The following is a 19371-nucleotide window of genomic DNA, read 5'->3' on the forward strand; positions in this document are numbered from 1 at the left end:
GAATGTGAAGAAGCGACTGGTACAGCAATCGCCTTCACCGGGTTGACTGCTCTTAGACTTTTCAAGTTGCCTAAATTCAAGAGCTTCTTACCTGATAAATACTCTGTGGAATTCCCATCCCTGCAAGTCTTGAGCAGAGTAAGCTGTGGAACAAAGCCGGACCAATTCATTGGTGACTGGGAAAGCTACTTTGACCCACCACCGACATTGTTAATGTTAAAAATGTTTGGAATTTTAGGCGCTTCGAATCTGTTAAGAAATAAATCCGAGAATTTGAATTGGGATTAGATTTTATATGTGCGGAGATTTGTTTCTGTTGGAAGAAGAATCACCTCGTGCACTGGATAAGTTCTACTGCAGATGGGCATCTTGAGCGACTACACAAGAAAAAAAAGAATGCTAGCCACTACAAGACAAAAGGGGTTTCACTTATTTTATTATATTTAAAAGCATGGTCAGACTTTGAGAAGAATTGTGACTCTCCTCTTTGTGGTCGTATAAAGAAAGCTTGTGGGCCCCAACAGTCATTAGAGGAAAGTAAAAAGCAAGGGTTTTGTTCTCTTTCTGGCAATGTTCTCAATGTTAGCTGCTGAATTTGTTGTGTTGCAGGTCTATTTTTGGCTTGTACCTGGCAGTTGTCCAGTGTAGAGTTGTGGGGTTCAGCAAGACAAGTTGACATTGCAGCTCATGTACTCGTTTGGTTAAGGACAAGTTGACATTGCAGCTCAAGTAACCGATGGATGTTTTTGGCTTGTCCCCTTTTCCTTTTCTCTTTTCCTTGTTCAAGTACTCATGTTCGTGGGGCCGAGACCCTTGATTTTCTCAGAACCGGTGAACTCGTAGTCAAGTTGACATTGCAGCTCAAGTAATGTGGAATATGTCGATGCCATGTTAAAACCATGAATTATGCTATTTCTCTTGATCATAGCTTATTTTGGTTTTACGGTTTTTGTGTTGCTCGGCAACCATGTAGTCGGTCAGGTGGGATATCTCGCATATATCCATGTTTGAGGTCACTTTTTTTGCACTTAAATCTCGAGACCAAAGGTTAATAGGAACATCTGAAAGATAGTCTTCTGTCATTTTTTTAGATAGGAATGTTCAAGAAAATGCTTCAAAGGAGAACCCAATTCGTGTATCATTTGTCGAGTTGAGGCCTCTGCTTCGACATTTTTTTTTCTTTCTTTTAATGAAGGCATCCTCGATTTTTTTTAACAAAAATAATGTAGAATCAGATTCGCGTTTTTTTTGCATATATATATAAAACGAAATGGGACATGAAAAAGAAAAAAATTACGGAAGAACCAAATAATCTTTTCATTTGCATTTTTCTTTTTTGTCGTTATTTCACAATAGGTGGTGAACGATGTCCATTGCGGTCTAGTTCGTTATATACCCGACTATGTTTCATGTTTGATTATTTGAGTTTGCAATTCATTTAGATTGATCCGCGTGTTTACTTTTTTTTTTTTTTGGTCAATAAATAGTCTTTTTTTTTCTTCGTTTGGTTAGGATTAATAATTTTCCGAAGAATGTTTTGTATTAATAATATTTTAGAAGTAGAAATTTTCAACTGTTACCAAACGAATTTATATTTCAGAAGCAAAATTTTTGTCTTGTTGTCAAACGTCTTTCTTTGATCAGAAATCAACTTATGAAGCAGAAGTAGAAAAATCAACTTCTGCTTCCGGGGTTATTTCTGAAGTAGAAGTGTTGTTACGCGTGCCCTATGCTTATCGCTAGTTTGTAAAAGACTAGCTTTTCTCTATGACTTGCGGTCGAGTCATATGGTCAAATTCCAACTATGGATCTACATCACTCAAAATGTGAGTCGCAATAGCTTCATCTTCATTTATAATTTCCACTTCTTTAAATAAGATATGTGTTAAATATGTTTTGAATTTTATGTACTCAGTCCGGTTCATCATCCGACCCGACATATTTTTGTGCGACCCAAAAGTAGAGAAAAAATTGAGATTTAGTTTGTGACGCGGAGAGTTGGGCCGATAGGCCCAACTCTGAGCAAGCGAACAAATCTTTATCATCGTGCAAACAGATCTCTACGCGTTGCCCTCGAGAAAAATTTTTTGGGCTCTATTTGCATTGTGGCTAAGTTTTTTTTTTTTTTATTATTTGAGAATTTTCTTTACATGAGAGACTTGTGAGTCGTGTGCTTTTGTTCGATCGATAAGACCGACTTCCGTAATCTGTACTCTCTTTGATTATAGTGGAATTTTGTTTTGCCTCACCCATAGACGTAAATCACCTTGATCGAACCACGTAAATCCTTGTGTTACGTGTTCGCTTTTGCATTTGTTACAACAATATGGGACAATAAGTGTTGCTAGGCATTTCACCTAGTAACTAAGAAGCGAAGCTACATTAATCGCGCTTTCATCTAATAGCTCAAGTTTTCAAATAACTAACAATGGTATCATAAAACTCTACAATAACATAATTGTAATTCACTCACGGGGCAAGGGTTGCAAAGCCCTCGTCCGTCCGTCCTCGCCCCAGCTGGGCTTTTCAATCATTGTCATGCCAATATTCGATACATGATTCAGATGTTTTCGTATGTTTTCACGATTATATATGTTTGTGAATAGCGGAGAGTTCTGGAAAAGAATGCCTGCTCTCTCTAATGATGACCTTATTACTTGTTTTCATGTCGGACCCTTCATACTTTCATGGGCTTTTCAATCATGGCATTACCATATGGATTAGATTTGTATTAACCCTTGCTTTGTCATAGTACTTCAAAGATGATATCATGCTGTAACGAACTGGGTTTGACCTGTCAGTTCTTTGAGCCTTGCAACAAGTACGGTCCCCTTCAGTTTGGTTCTTCTCGTATCTCTTTGTAAAGAGGCATATGAGGATGGGGTAAGTAATTAAGTATAACATCTCATGCATAATCCGTCTTATTTTGCGTGCTGTCGAGATTTCTTCTTCTTCTTCTTCTTCTTTTCTTTTTTTAATGGAGCAATTTTAGCTCTTGTGATGCTATTTGGTGTTTCTGAAGGGTTGGCTTTGTTTCTTATATACCAAGTCAAGTAATTGCGTTAGAGGATATTCCAGAATATGCTTAATTGATATGTAGAAACAGTGGAACATCTCTTCCTGCTTTGTCAATGGACAGCATTGGTTTGGGGCGACCCTACAATCGATATGCAAATATCCGCTTCAGAGGTTTCAGGATTTGACAAATGGTTAGAAGAGCAATTAACAAGGCCAAACAGCTCCCCACCATTCGAGGAAATTCCTTCTATCCTTCGTGTAATTTGGAAGGCACGCAATGACAAAGAAGCCCCAACCTGGAATCCCTTATTGAATCAGCAGAATCTTTGCTTTGTAGTTACAGAAGATGGAATAAAATTGAAAACTTTGCGAGGAACCGAGCCCTAGAGATAAACATGGACGGATCTTGGGTTGCCGGGAACGCAGAAGCGACGATAGCTGGGGTCCTCCGAGATAGTGTAGGCGTGTTGCTCGACGGATTCGCCATAAAAATCCAAGCTTTATCCCCGTTGCAAGCTGAAGCGAAGGCTCTTCTGGTTGCGTTGGAGACTTTCAGATCTAGAAGTAACTTTTGACTTGTACCTGGAGTCTGACAGCAAAGTAGTGGTGGATGCCCTCCTTGAAAGAGATATAGGCTGCGTTTGGGAACCACTTTCCCAATGAGCTTTGAGTGTCTAAAGGCCTTTGGGTGAAATATTTGGTGTTTGGCAAATTTTTTTAAAATGGCCTTGGCTCAAAGTGAGCCTTCAAAATGCTGAAAGCCCAAGGCAGCTTCAAGGCTGCCTTGAGCTTTTAGCTTTCTCGGCAGTCAACAGTGTCAATTATTAGTAATTTTTGAATTTTCAATATTACCCTCACTCATTCTTCATAATTCCACATTTACCCTCGCTGTCTTCATAATTCCTCTTCCCCTCTCTTGCTGCTTCCTTCGCCTTGAGCTCCACTTGAAGCCTGCTGTCGAACGCCGGTGCCGCAAGCGCCGTCGAGGAGGCTTCTCTTGAATGCCGCCGTCGCAAGTGCCGCCGGAATCGAGCCACCTTTCCACACCCTCGGCCGCAACAACTACCCTTCCTCCTCGTGATCCCAACGCGCCCCGCCTCCCTAGATCCGGGCTTGTGAGGGCTCGACCTCGTCGGCGCCGCCTCACCCGGTTCGGAGATCACTCCTCACCCCTGAAACCCTCCCAAGCCTTGGCTGCGAACAACCTCCATTTCCGTCGGAAGACAAGATCACCGCGCTTCTATCTCAAGGAAGGCGACACTCTCCTGAGCATGTCGTCAAATCGCCGTTCGATGCTCACATTCTCGGAATCCTCAACAGCCGGATTGAGTTGGAGTCGGAGTACCCCGTCCTTGAGGTGAAGTGGGCTATGTTCTTTCCTCTTCGTATGCCTGGGTTTCTGTCTATCTTCCGCACAAATGAGTGGAAAAGGGGAAATAAGACATTTTTCTTGAGTTGATTGAGTAGTAATGGGTGCACGACTCAGTGCAATTAACTCGTTTATTTTGTTCGAGGGAGGCGGAAATTTGTTCTTTTTGCAAAGGTATATTGGCAATTGGCGGTTGTAACAGTTGAAATTCCAAACGTTGTTATGAAGTTGGAATTATTAATGCATACTAATACGGTTTTCGTCTTAGCTAAGAGGATGTTGGTGCATGTGTCTGATTCTTTCCTCGCTTGTTGACTACGACATGAAGAACTTTATCTTAAAAAAGGGATCTTTATCTTGAGAATTGATCCGTTTCTTGAATCTATCGTCTTTTGAATTGGGTTTGGTTCATTGATCTCTCTCTGTGCGTGTGGGTGTCATTTGGGGTTCATTCGTTGTGTTTTCTCTCGGGGCAGCTCTTATCCCTATGGTCGAGTTGTGCGATCCGGCTATCATGAGTAAATATGGGGTGAAGCCCGATCCGGAGACGATTGACACCGTCTGCACTCTCGCTACGCAGAAGGAGGGAGCTTATTTATTGTGGAATCCAATGCAGGTTTCATTGAAACAATTTTATCATGTTCAAAAGTTTACATTTACTATCCGACCTCATTCTCGTGTTGCCTCAAGTTGATTGTGTGATTGAGATGCTTCCCTTCCTCTCTTCGAAGTTGTGTATGAATTTTATGGTCGGGTATATATGTTTATTCTTCGGTTTCTGCAAAGTACATACCCCGAAAATTTGATCTTGGACCCCTTGGGTGTGTTATGTCCAGTGGAAATGCTTAGGCCAGTCGAGGTGCTACGCATGATTTTTCATTTGAGTGTGGAAAGAGATGTGATTCTGGAAAAAATACTAGCAAAGCGGAAGGTACCATAAGATCAACCAACATGTTGTCTTGCCATGACTTATGCCGCCTCGCCCGGCGATGGCGAGGTCGAGCCCCACCATGGCCGGGCAAGGCTCGACCTCGTCGGCTAGTCCTCTAGCCGACCGCCGGGCCGGCTAGAGGTAGGAGAGGGGTCGGAGAAGGGAAAAAAAAAAGAAAAAGAAAAGAAAAAAATGAAAGTTATACAAAAATAAAAAAATATTAAAATACTAGGCTAAAGGCATTTGTGAATTTATATTTATCAAACAGCATTTTCCCAAACGTTCTTTTCAAGGCACTTTTTAATTACAATTTACCAAACAGCTTTTGCATTTCACCAAATCCCTTCGGACTAAAGGTATTTGCATTTTCCTAAAGACTTTCCCCAAAAGCCTTTCCAAACGCACCCATAACCCCTTGGCAGATTGAAACTTTGATTGTGGAGGCCCGAGCCCATCTGCGTGCTTTTCAAAACCTGTCCGTGGCCCACTGTGGTAGAACCGCAAACCAGGTTGCCGATTGGGTTGCTAAAGCCCTTCGTTTGGATTTCCTTCCTAGTTTTTGGTTGTCAAATCCCCCTCAAACTTCCCGGGAGTTTCTCTGTTTTGATGTCCCTGTTATGGGCTTTGTCTTCTACGAACTCTTGATGATAAATAAAGGAAGTTTCATTTTCTGACCCAAGAAAAAAAAAACCTCGGACATGTCTATGAAAAGTCACATTTAAGTCTACACACAGTGACGGAAGCCTCAAGGAACAATCAAAATTGGGCCTTGGGAACAAAAGAAAAGCACCAAAAGAAGAGGTTTTTCCCTCCTCATTTGACCCCACGTACTTACATTCGCGAAGCCCAAGATATCATGGCCCATCATCACAATATGCCGGTGACCCATTGCTTAAGAAGTGCAAATCAGGTAGAAGATTGGCTTGCCAAATTGTACTGCTCTTGCTCTATTAGGGCTCTGGTTTTTCGGCTTTCTTCCTGCCCCAACCCCTTTGGGACCTTCTTTGGACTGACCCCCCTTCTTTGGACCTGTAAGTATGAACCTAGTATCGCGCCACACATGCTGGCTACTCCTTTGAGTCAAAGCCTAAATGAGGATAAGCTTATATGGACAAAGAACAACTCAGGGTCCTATACAGTCAAAAGCGGGTACAATTCCACTTATCCCTCAATCACCGCAGAACCAAACAGAGCCACTTCCTCGTACCAACCCCCTGAAGATCTATGGCCTAAACTCTGGAATCTACAGATTTTCCCTAAAGTCCGATTTTTCATGTGGAGTGTGTGCACCGATTCTCTTCCTACGAAGGAAAACCTCCACAAGAAGAAGGTATTACCTGATCCAGTGTGCCCTTTGTGTCAACAAGAGCCAGAGAGAATCGAACATCTGTTTATCTTGTGCGAATGGACACAGAAAATTTGGTCATATTCCAGACTTCAGATGAATTGCTCACCAACGGCCATTACAAGAATTGAAAAGTGGGTGCACGAAGCTCTTACCTCGTGCACAGATGCGTCATCCAGAGCTCTTTTCGCGGGAGTCTTGCAGCAGATTTGGAAAGCGAGAAACTTGAAGGTATTCCAAGATCGAAAACCCAATTCATGCTCAGTCATTGAAGAAGCACAAATACTGGTCAGCAGCTATGAAAAATGGCCTCCAAGAAAGGATAAGCCAAAGGAAAAAGGAAGGTCTTTACCTGCTCAGTGGACTCCCCCCTCGGCGAACTCGTTGGAATTGAACGTCGATTCCTCGTGGCTTAGTGACACCTTGGCTGAAGCGTCGGCCGGGATTCTCAGAAATTCTGATGGGATCGTCGTGCATGGCTTCGCGAAGTCGATTCGTGCCTCTTCCCCCCTTATCGCAGGAACCCTAGCCGTTCGTGAAGCTCTGTCGTGGTTAAGGAAGCCTCGCGAACTACAGATCAGAACTAAAGTCTTCATCTGATCTGCAAGTCGTCTTATCTTGCGCTAGCTTATCAGTGGTGGAATTCATATCAGGCCTGAAGGAGAGCCCATGGACTGCACGGACGATTGTGGAGGATTGTTGCAGTCTACTGGCCCAGTTAAGGAACGTCACAATTTCCTTTGGGCCGCGAGAAACTAATAGGGCTGCATGCTGGGCAGCAAAAGCATTTTTATCCGCCTCCCTCCCCTCCACATGGCTGTACTCTATACCTGAACCCCTTTTGCTTATATTATGCCTTGATGTTGAAACTCTGGTTTACTTGGTGTTTCAAAGTAATGAAATTCTATTCCTTGTCCCAAAAAAAAAAAAAAAGTACGAACCTCTAATTTCAGAAATAAAACTATCTTTTGATCACACAAAAAAAAAAAAAAAAAAACAGAGGTCCTTTCCCTGAAAATGATGGTTTATTATTTACCATGTATCTATGTCACTCAAAATGTGAGTCGCAATAGCTTCAACTAAGACAGGGACAATTCGAAAAAAAGAAAGAAAGAAGAAAGAAGACAAGGACGATAAGTGCCACTAGACATTCAACCTAGAGGCTGAGGAGCGAAGTTGGATTAAATTACGTCTTCGTTTATTAGCTCAAGTTTTCAAGGAATTGACAGTGGCATTATCAATGATATTGTATTTTAGCAATTCACTCATAATTTCTACTGACCTAATTCTATGGTACGTGACATTCTATGTATTCATAGTTCAAAGTGTACTCATTATTTTTGTGTCCATCATCATAAAATTTACTCTTGTAGTGTTTTGCGAGAAATAATTTTGCCTCCCAATGGTTAGAACAGCGTAACGGAAAATGTCCTTTGGCTCTTGAGGTCATCGGCCTATTTATTTCTTGTCAAATATAAATCTGTGTGACTAGACACGCAGAAGAAGTTGCGAGTAATTCCCCCAAGGAAGTCCAGGAAGCGTCGATGATAAGTTCCAAGAAGTTAGATGAGGGCAAGCATAATCAAACGGAGGCATTTATGTTTTTTAGCGATTCCATAGATGGGTGTTAGATAATTTCATCACACACTGCACCACATGTGCCCATTGTGGACGGGCCAAGAGATGCAGTCGACAGTCATTGCCATATTCTCGGAACTCAACATTTGCTTATGGTCTCTAATAATTCTTTGGCTAGTACCGAAGGTGGACTCCGACGGTACAGTCGATGCCGGTGGAGCGAGCACGTCACCATCCACCGTGGAAAGAATTGAAAAAACACAGCGGTTTGGCATTCCACCACCGCAAAAGGTCGGCATTGTCTTCCCCGGACTCTTAGGGTCCGTATGGTAACACTCCCTGGAAAGTGTTTCTGTTCCGAAAATGTTCCCGGAACACTTTCGGAACGGAAACGCGTATGATAAAAAAATGTTCCAAAAGTGTTCCGGAGAACATTTTTGAAAAAAAGAACACTTTTGAAGCAAAATTAAGGAACAAAAAAAACTTGTTTCTTGTTCTTCGGAACACTTTTTGGAAACAACTCGAGGGCGAACTTGTGCAAGCCACCACAGCCCACCATCGTTTGCGAGGAATTGACGCGGCCGCCGGGCGCGCGCGCCGGTCGCCGGCAGCGCGCCGCCGGCGGTTGCCGGTCGCCGTCACCGGCCGCCGCCGCCGCCGGTCGCCCGTCGCCGCCGCCGCCGCCGGTAGCCCGTCGCCGCCCGCTGCCGCCGTCGCCGCCGCGGCCGCCGCCGCCGTCGCCGCCGCCGCCGCCGGCGGTTGCCGGTTTCAAATCCTTCCTTTTGGTTAAAAAAGTGTTTTTTTTTTTTACTTGCCAAACGCATTTCTGTTCTTGAAAATCGTAGGCGGGAACAGAAACACAAAAAAATGTTTCTGTTCTAAATATGTTCCCGGGAACAGGAACGTTACCATACAGACCCTTACAATGCAGTTGCTGCCATCTTTGCTGAAATATTCGTTCACCTCACCACCGACCGGCACCAAAGTGCCCGAGAGCACGGGTTCAAACTGGCCCGGCCCATTGGCCATCCTAACTAAAACCTATTTGGGTTCATGTTACACTGGGAAGAATTTCTGAGTCGATGATCTTTGGCAAGTGATGCCGACACATTCTAAGATAATTTTTGGACCTTCAAGCCATTTCATTCAAACATCTGTCACATTTTGCAGTCGCTATGTGCGCCTTGATTTTCTTCTGTCCTTCACCGAAAGTGTTGCCGATAGCTTCGTAGAAATTTTGGTGCGGTTGACATGACAAGAAGCTTTAATAATTGCTACGTGACACACGATATATCAATTTGTGCTCCTGTCTGCAGGATGAGGGTGACAGAACGGGCAGCTTTAATGATTGCCGAGTGAACCGCCGATGGCCAGAAGGCTAAACTTAACGCCACCCTGGTTAACTCTTGACATCACTTTGTTGTCTTCCTCCTCCTCCTCCTCCTCCTCCTCCTCTGCGTTTTAGAGAGAGAGAGAGAGAGAGAGAGAGAGAGAGAGAGCAGCATCACAGCACCCATGGTGGACGTGCTTGGGAGGGTGAGACACGTGAGGATTTGGGAGTTTGAAAAGTATTTTGTTACGTTATTTTGAAGAACTACATACAAATACACTTTATATTCATTGAAATTGGGTTGTTTCGCAGAGAATTTTGTTCACGTTGTAATCAGTGAAATTGGGTTGTTTTAGAACGATTAAATTTGAGGTTTGGAGAAATAAACGATAACTATAATTAGTAATTTCTGTAAAGAAAAATGAAGAAGGCGTGTTCCATGGACATTTAGTTTCTCACAATGGAATCGTGTACGTAGCTCAAAACCTTAAAATTATTCACAAGTTTCAGGGATAGGCGTCTCTTAGATATTAAAGGAGTATCTAGGACTCATTGAGCATCCGGCGAATGTTCATCGTGATCCCTCCATTCCACACACATCAGACAACTATCGAAAACACATAATTTTATGTTACTTTCTTTTAAAAAGTCGTTAGTTGCCACACTTGGTATTTCTTTTTATCTCAATTTCTTTTCGAAGTTGATTTTGGCAATTTGGGCATGACAACACTTCTAGAGCAGAATTTTTCCTCCCGAAGTTCTTCTGAAGTAGGAATCCGTTTGGTAACCCAACTTCTGAAGCAAAAATATGTTTGGCCACACAATTTTATTTTTTTACTTTTGAAATATTTTTTCTTTAGAAGCAGTTTTGGAGCCATTTAAAGAAGTGAAAAAAAAAAATTGCTTCTCTCTAGAAGTTGATTTCTAGAGTATAATAAAAAAATCAACTCTGCTCAGAAGCAGAGATAGAAAAGTCAATTTTTTATGAGAAGTTAATTTTTAGAGTAGAAGTGTTGCTACACACACCCTAACGTTCTATTATCAACACACAACACTCGAGAGCTGAGTCTCCCTCCTTTTCTTTTTCCTTTTTTTAACTCCTAAGGAAGGTTTGGTGAATATTTTTTCTATATTTGAAACTATTACTTATCTAAATTTTAACCTTCATCCTACAACATATTTTTTTTTTCTTATGAAAACAGAATTTAGATGTAATTCATGCCATGTTATGGGGCTGAAAAACTAGCTTTATTAAAGTGTATATTCAAATGACGATGCAAGATTACTTAAAATCTATGATAAGTGCATTTGAGTCGAATTTTGGTATTTAACATTTTCTTTCTCTTATGTGTCTAACATGAAATACAAGATTAAAAGGCGTCTTTTTGGCATAAATCGTAAGTTTTTTTAACCAAAGTATTAATTGAGTTAGATTAAAAATCTAAGAAAGGAACTTGTGATGACAATGTTTCGAAGTTAGCCTTATGTAGCTAGGCCCATTGCAGGCTTATTGCTTTGTAAGATGCTTTGACAAGGAGAATAATACAAACTTTCGATGAGAAAAGCAATTCGGCCAAAACTGGTGGTGGGCACCGGACGAAGCATCATTGCACCAAAGTGGACTCTATCCTTGTTGTCCAACTTTATTAAAGCTGATGCTTAAAGAAACTGGTGAAGGGACTGGGATTGAAGCGCGTTGTCTGCTGTGTAGCATGGACATGACACACAGCACATGAGACACGACACGATATTTGTAAATTAGAGATGTCAATTTAAAGGGTAAGATTTTTCCTCATACTTATAAATAAATATAAAAAGTTTAAAATTAAAGACTGGGATGAACTGAATTTACACAAATACAAAAATTTTAAAATTGAATTGATAAAAAAATATAAAATTGAATTGACATAATTGTAATAAATTTAGAATTTTTTTTGATAATTTTCTTTAAAAAAAATGTTATAACTCTTTTAATCAAGTGACGGTTAAAAAACACTAAAAGTGTCAAAACTTATTTACGGCTCTCATTTTAGTGCCAAAACTTTCAAAACGATCACTTAAGTGCCAACTTTTTTAAAAACGATCACTTAAGTGCGAACTTCTTTTAAAAATGATCACTCCAGTGCCAATTCCAATTTTAGCTAACGCGGCTTACCGGAAATCCGACACGTGCTTTTTTTTATTAATATTTGAGCTGATGTGGCTTGGTGGAATTGACACTAAAGTGATCGTTTTTAAAAAAAAATTGGCACTTAAATGATTGTTTTTAAAAGAAGTTGGTACTTAAGTTATCGTTTTGAAAGTTTTGTCATTAAAGTGATCGTTTTTCAAAAATTTTGACACTTAAGTGATCATTTTGAAAGTTTTGACACTAAAATGAGCGTCGTGCACAAGTTTTGATACTTATAATGTATTTAAGTTATCAAGTGACAGGTCCCACGTTCACGTGCTTTGGTGGGACCGGACCAACAGCATTATTGTGAAAAACTAAGACGTGGCCAAGTCGTGCAGTGCAAGACCTGGAAAGCACCAAGTCAAGTCTTGAGTCCATGTCGTTATCTCCTTCGATGACTTTGGCCTAGATTCAGCCGCTTGCATTTCTCTTGGATAAATGAAAACCCTAGCATGATTCTAATGAAACGGAGTTTCTCTCTCAAGCAACTCCCAGGATAATACATGTTGATTGGTATGGATTCCGGAATTATTCTCGTCATCTCTTGATTAAAAAGAAGACAGGCCATGGATGATCTACTTCATCGAGTCCATCGTGAAATGCCTTTTTCTTTCTCTGAAAATAGAAAAGCAATACGTGCTTGCTGTGGATGAATAGGAGGAAGAGGCTGACTTTTGACCTTAAATCAATTCTCGTTCGAGTGATAATATTCGTATGACTAGCCATTTCGCCTAAGATAAAAAAAAAAAAAATACAGGCAATGTCTTTTCAGAGCAGTCGTCCCACTAAAACAAAATGTTTTTGCGATAGGTGGTATAATGAAAATCATCTTTCCTATGCTTTCTCCGGACCCCGGTTCAGTAGAACGTCTACGAGGATCCATAGATGGAGAAATTAATTAGATAGGTTCCTTATACTTTCACCAAGCGCGGAGAGGAATTTAGAGCAATTGATAATTGATGATGAAAGAGGTTCTAAATGAAGAGATTGAAAAATGATGAAGTTAGAAGATAATAAGCGGTAGCAAATTATCAGTAGAAACTTACATTGATGCCAAGTGTACCTATGAAGTCATTAGCCAGTTTGGGTTCAAGGAACAGTATCTAATCACTTAATGTAGTTGACATGAGTCAACACATTCTCAAAAGGAGTACTCAAATGATGACGATTTCAGGATGTCTTAATAATATTTGACGTTGGAGTTATCTCACATCGGTTGTCTCACACATCTCACGTGTCGATATCGACTGGTTACATTATCAAGTGCATGCAATCGCGATATGGATTTAATGATCCCCTTAAAATGTATATAATAACAAACAAATACACTTGATATTCATTTATCGGTTACCTAGGTGTAATCAATCAATGTAATTGGGTAGTTTTATAACTCTTAACTTGAGGTTTTGAGAAATAATTATGATTATAATTAGTAACATCTACACAAAAAATGGAAATGGCATCTTCCATCAATCTATAATTTCTCTCTATGGATTTGTGTATGTAGCTCAAAACCGATCCATATTCCCAAGATTAATACATAGGTATTTCTTAGATATCAATAGGGTGTTTAGCATTTTTTTAGCATTCGACTAATCTCCATTAGGTGTGGCACCCTCCATTTCACACATCGGATTGTTACCAAAGTACGCAATTCTTATATTTGATCATATCGGATTATTTGAATCTTTTAGTTATATTTGTAAGTTTGTTTTCGCATTGATTAAAACTGTTTTTGTCTTGGGTATCCGATCGACCAAATTTTTTTTTGTCGGGTTATCGATCGAATTAAGGTGTTATTTTTTTGGAAAAATTACTAAAAAAGTCTTAAATCTATTGCAATTATGCTGATTCAGTCCTACATATTTTTTTTTATCGATTCCGTCCTAAATCTTTTATAATTGTGCCAATTCGGTCCATGTGCTAACGTGAATGCTAGGCGGCCGGCGACATAATATTTTTTTTAACTTTTGAAATTTATTTTTCCTTTATTTTTCCTTGTTTTCTTGTTTTCTTTTGCTTTCCCTTCCCTTTCCTCCAACCACTTCCTCTTCCTTTTTTCCTCTAGCCTCCGGCGACTTCCCAAAGGGATGATTGGCAAGGACCCTGCAGGGCGAGCCGGTCGAGCCCCGCCGTAGCCAAGAGAACATCCAAATCATCGAGAATGGGCACGAGCTACTCCGTCAGAACTCCGAATTCCAATAGAATCTCACTCGCGGTTTCAGAGCCCTTAGCAATCGAAGCTACATCTTGAATAGATGCCTGAAGCTTTGATACAAGCTCACCGAAGTTTCTGTCCCTCTTGTCCATGTACGAATTTGGGAATAGATATTTAATCATATATGGTTGGGCACGCATTAACTTGAAGCTAGACTGGACAACGTGTAGAAAGAGAGGGAGATGACAGCACGGTGGAAATGGTGAGGAACACACGGTACACTAAGTAAAGAAAAATAAATTCGTAATATCTTTTGCGTGAGCTCTCCCCAAGAGCACATCTCTCGTACAAGCTTAATACTACAAGCTTTTTCTCTCTAAGCTCAACTCTCTATTTCTATGCTTCTAAAGCTCTCCACACACAAAATAACTAGTGCCTTTTACAAATATTTATCAGCATTTCCACCGCCCACGACTCCATCGCCACTTGAGAATTGTTGACTTCAATATGCAAAAGTAAAGATTGATTTTATATTTATCAACATTTCCAAAATCAATTTTATTATCTCCAACGGCCTCCCCTTAAAAATTGATATTGAAAATCTATAACACCAAGCATTAGCTTCAATTTTTCGAGCGAATCCGCTTTCAATGATTTTATCAAGATATCTGCAAGGCGATATTCAGATATACAAAAATCAAGCTCAATCTCATCATCATTTTTTTTTTTGGTAAGTAAATCAAGCTCAATCTCATCATCTTTGATCAGCTCACGAATCAAGATATTTACAATATGATATTCAAGATCTAATCTTCATTACATTTTTTTCAAATAAATTGGGCGATATTGGAGACGCAATCCGTGTCGACTCTCGTTATCGGCGAATCCACACTTTCCGGTCTTGGAAGGATTGGTGAAGTTGAGGGAATTGCAAATTATTAGGTGCGAATGCCTCACGAGGACACCTAATCTATCGTGCTTGAGGAATGCACAATCCTTGGAGCTGTCTCAATTAGAAAGACTTGTGGAGTTCAAGGTTTGAGGGGATCGGAATCATTGTTCCACGTGATTCAATTGACGATTACACCTAACCAATGCTAAGGTGCGTTGAACTGAATGGTTGTCCTAGCTAAGAGCCATGAAAGGCCGCAAGAGCTGATAGTCCTTAAAGTACTTGGAGAACAAATGTTGCAGATTTCTCGAAATGTGTTGCCCCATGCGTTGAGATCGGCCAAGGTAGAGACGAAATTGTAACTAATCTTCAGGGTCACGGACTTCACTGTTTTATCTTAGGTATCATCGGGTACGGCCATTTGAAAGTTAGTTGGGTTATCAATGATGAATCCTGAAATTTTAATCTTGTTTCATTGAAGTTCAGATGTAGAAAAATTGAAATACATCGTGGATTGCCGACGTCAAAGTAGATACATATTAATAAAGGGTCTCAACTTCTACCGATCAAAGTTCACTTGTCTCAACTACTTGTTTTTAGTGACCGTCTTTGCGCATCGGGGGACGCGAGGGGGCATCTTTGGTAACGCCACCTATATTAATGCCTCGGGCCCCTCTTTCTGACCACCATTGTATCGTCTAAACGATTTCGGTACACGCCCACTGCTACGAGCCTCTCTTTCACCTAATCTTCTGTGGCTGTTCTTCTAGTTGGAACCGTTCTGTATTCATCATACTGAATCTTTCCTCTTCTTCAGTCATTTCGTTTCTGGGTTCCATTGGTTCCGCCTTCCTCAGGTTACGTAGACTCTTGACTTTCATTTCCCCACTAAGAAGAAGGGACGAAAACCAGAAAGATAGAATTCTAAAAGGGGGAAAATGGCGGAAATTGTTCTGTCCATAGCTGCCAAAGTGGCAGAGTACCTGGTGGCTCCGGCAGGTCATCACTGCGGCTACCTGATATTCTCCAACAGCTACGCAGGTCAACTTAAGGAAGAACTTGAGAACCTGGAAAACTCGAGGCAAAGGGTGCAGCATTCCATCGATGAAGCTTTAAACAACATGAAGCTGATCGAACCCGACGTCAAGAAATGGGTGACAGCCGTAGAGACCATCGCCAGCAAGGCACGCATTGCTCCGGAACACGATGGAAGAGTCAAGAAAACTTGTTTCTGCAGGTGGCTTCCCAACCCAAAGGAGCGTTATTGTCTGGGCAGGGATGCGAGAAAGACAGTCTCGGCCATCCAGGAACTCATTCAGCAGGGTAAATTCGAGAGGGTCTACTACGAGAGGGATCCGTCGGGGCTTGTTGGTGGCGCTCCCGACGTGAATTTGTTGGCCGGTGATGGGGACGACTCTGTCACGGATTCTCGAGCTTCCATCTTTCAGGGCATAATGAAAGCTCTGGATGATGAGAAGCTGAAAGTGATTGGGGTCTATGGGCCTGGTGGCGTGGGGAAGACTACGCTGTTGGAGGAAGTCGAGAAGAAACTCAGGAAGGAGGGGAGACCGTTCCAGATGATCGTCAATGTGAAAGTCTCGCGGACTCCGGACTTGAATAATATCCAAGGCCAGGTCGCTGACGCCTTGAAACTGGATCTGAAGGACAAGCAAAGCCAACAGGGAAGAAGAGATCTTCTGTTTCAGAGATTGCAGAGGGATCCAAATGAGAAGGTTCTCATAATATTGGACGATCTGTGGGACAAACTTGACCTGGACGCGGTCGGAATTCCTTCGGGAGATGTGAGCAGCAAATGCAAGTTGTTGCTCACATCGAGAATTAAAAATGTGTTGACGCAACAGATGTGTGCCGATCCAACATTTCATCTTAAAGGTTTAGAGGACGAAGAAGCAGTCAGGCTATTTGAAAAGACAGTTGGCGACAGGGTCAAAGACGAAGAGGAGTTGAAATCAATAGCGGCTCAAGTGGCGACGAAGCTCGCAGGTTTGCCTCTTCTGATTATCTCAGTCGCAACGGCCTTGAAAAATAGCAATGTGGGTGCATGGAGAAATGCCTTGGTAAAAATAGATGTGAAAAAAATGGAAACCATAGTGCAGTTGAGTTATGACCATTTGCAGATTGAGGAGGCTAGGTCCTTATACTTGCTCTGCGGTCTTATCGGCGGGACCATTTCAGTTGAAACTCTGCTCATACTAGGCATGGGTTTGGGCTTGTTTGAGGAATTCAGAAGGACGATGCAAGATTCGAGGGATAGATTGGATACTATGCTCAGTGAACTCCGTTCCGCTTGTTTGTTGCTGGAAGGTGGTGACGACAAGGAAAATGTGACCATACATGATCTCTACAGCGAGGTAGTTGTCTCAACTCCATTTAGAGATCAAAATTCCTTAATTATCCATGACAATTGTGGCACATGGCCAAAGGGAAAGCTTGATGAATGTCGGGCATGCCTAGTTAATGATGGCAATGATAGGCTTGTTGAGCTAATGCCGCGTCGGTTCCCCCACGCGAAGATGCTCATGTTGTCGGGACAACACGATATGGGAGATTGCAGCAAAAAGTATTTCAAAGACATGAAGGAGCTCCGAGCCCTGTGTCTTTGCTCCAGGTCTATCACCAGTTTACCTTCCCCGACAGAAAACCTCGGAAACCTCCAGTCGTTAATCATAAATTGTCATTTGAAGGATGTGGCAATTCTTGGCAACCTTATGGCATTGCAGATTCTTAGCTTCGCAGGGTATACAATTTCTAGGCTACCTAAAAAAATTGGGGAATTGACGAATTTGAGATCGCTAAATATAGGCCGCACCAATGGGCTTATAATTGAGCCTGGTGTCCTAGAAGGCTTAATCAACTTAGAAGAGTTAAATATGAAAGGAAGATATCATCAATGGATGAAGGAGGATGATATATCGTCGTCATTGTCTGGTGCTAGGCTTGCCGAGTTGAAGAGCTTGACAAAGCTAACCTCTTTGGAAATATCCATAAGTCGTTGCCCCCACCTCTTGGAGGATGATGACCTGCCAGTTAGGAATCTGATCAGATTTTTTATCAATATAGGAGATGCTGGCGGGAGGGGATTCAAAGGTTTGAGTACCATAAAGCTCGATTTGCGTGAGTGGGGTAATGTTCTTTCAAGAGAATGGATTCAGGTAATTCTGCAGAAAACCCAATACTTGTATTTGTCCTGGTTGAGTGAGTTCAGGGAGAGCGCTCACGAATTGTGCACCCGAGGATTTCGAGAACTGAAGCATCTCGACATTGAAGACAGCTCCTCAATCAAGTACATTGCCAATTCATCCAATGACCTCCGTCTCACTGCTTTTACGAAGTTAGAGTCTTTGTTCCTGAAAAATCTCATTAATTTGGAGAAGATATGCCATGGCACTATCGCACCAGAGTGCTTCGGCAAATTGAAAGCTGTGAGTATCAAAAACTGCGACCGATTGAAATACCTGTGGCGTCTTTCAGAGATCCGAGGACTAGCACAGTTGGAAGAGATTGAAGTGTGGGGATGCGAATCCATGCGAGCCCTTATCAGAGATGATACAGGAGAAGGTATAGCTGATGCCGACCGCATAGCTGAATTGCCTAATGTGCGCCGTCTGAAATTGGGTTGGTTACCAAATATGACGAGCTTTTGCACCGAAACTGAAACCCCATCAGAGGGTACTCCAATTCAGGTAACTTTCTCATTAGTACCCTCTGTCAATCTGTCTTATTAGGGTGAGATGATATTGGTGTTCACCGAACATTAATGCATGTTGCTATGAACATCGATAATTTGTACATTTTCATTCACAAATTAGAAATAAAACACAGTCCACACATTTTGAGTCACGCTCAGCTATAGCTACACGGAAGCTTATTTCTACAATTGATATTTTTGATTTTTCTTATATTTCTTTCAACTTTAATAATCTCGCTAATTACTTGATTTCTATTGTGACTAATTTATTACTCATTTAACATTTTTATTGCGAAGAAAAAACCATGCAATTTGCAATTAAAGATAGCTATACTTGCAACAAAGGCACTGTAATGAGTTCCGTTGTGGCGCTTTTTTAGATTTCATTTCCTCGCTTGGAATCCCTGGAGATGAGAAACTTTCGGTCCACCGCGAGTATTCTGAAATCAGATTGGATACTGATGCTGGCAAATTTGGAGTCATTGGATATTTGGAATTGTGAATCAGCAGAAGTAGTTTTCGACCTGGGGGAGCTACAAGTCGCTCGAGATGTCAAGATTTTCTCGCGGCTAACGAAAATGAGCTTATCGAGGTTATGGAACCTGCAGCGCATATGGAAACACGATGTACAATTACATGAAATATCGATATTTCAAAATCTGCAGGAACTGTTTGTCAGCCATACAGGGCTGCCATTTCTCTTTTCTATGTCTGTGGCCAAATGTCTTAGACAAATTAGGGACATTCAACTGGAGAACTGCTATCATATGTGGGCAGTATTTGTGGATGAAGAAGGAAGAGATGAAGGGACCAATGATATTATAGAGTTCCCGCTATTGAAGCGACTAAGTATAATTGACTGTCCCAT

General features: G+C 41.4%; 1 protein-coding gene and 1 long non-coding RNA gene across 2 annotated transcripts in view; one reads left to right on the top strand and one right to left on the bottom strand.

Annotated features, from left to right (window-relative positions):
• Window positions 1-63: 63 nt before the first annotated feature.
• On the bottom strand, window positions 64-14606 carry LOC125315162. The gene is made up of 3 exons (XR_007198511.1): window positions 14595-14606; window positions 13787-13788; window positions 64-188 (listed from the first exon to the last, which is right to left on the bottom strand). It is a non-coding gene; the product is annotated as an uncharacterized LOC125315162 (long non-coding RNA).
• Window positions 14607-15454: 848 nt separating this feature from the next.
• Window positions 15455-19371, top strand: part of LOC115731362 (disease resistance protein At4g27190-like) — a 77693-nt gene continuing 73776 nt past the window's right edge. Inside the window, exon 1 of the mRNA XM_048279731.1 lies at window positions 15455-18498. Coding sequence (XP_048135688.1) covers window positions 15733-18498 — 2766 coding nt within the window. The 5' untranslated portion in view covers window positions 15455-15732. The remainder of the gene's footprint in view (window positions 18499-19371) is intronic.

This window comes from Rhodamnia argentea, chromosome 5 (assembly GCF_020921035.1).
Source record: "Rhodamnia argentea isolate NSW1041297 chromosome 5, ASM2092103v1, whole genome shotgun sequence".
Classification (NCBI taxonomy): Eukaryota; Viridiplantae; Streptophyta; class Magnoliopsida; order Myrtales; family Myrtaceae; genus Rhodamnia; species Rhodamnia argentea.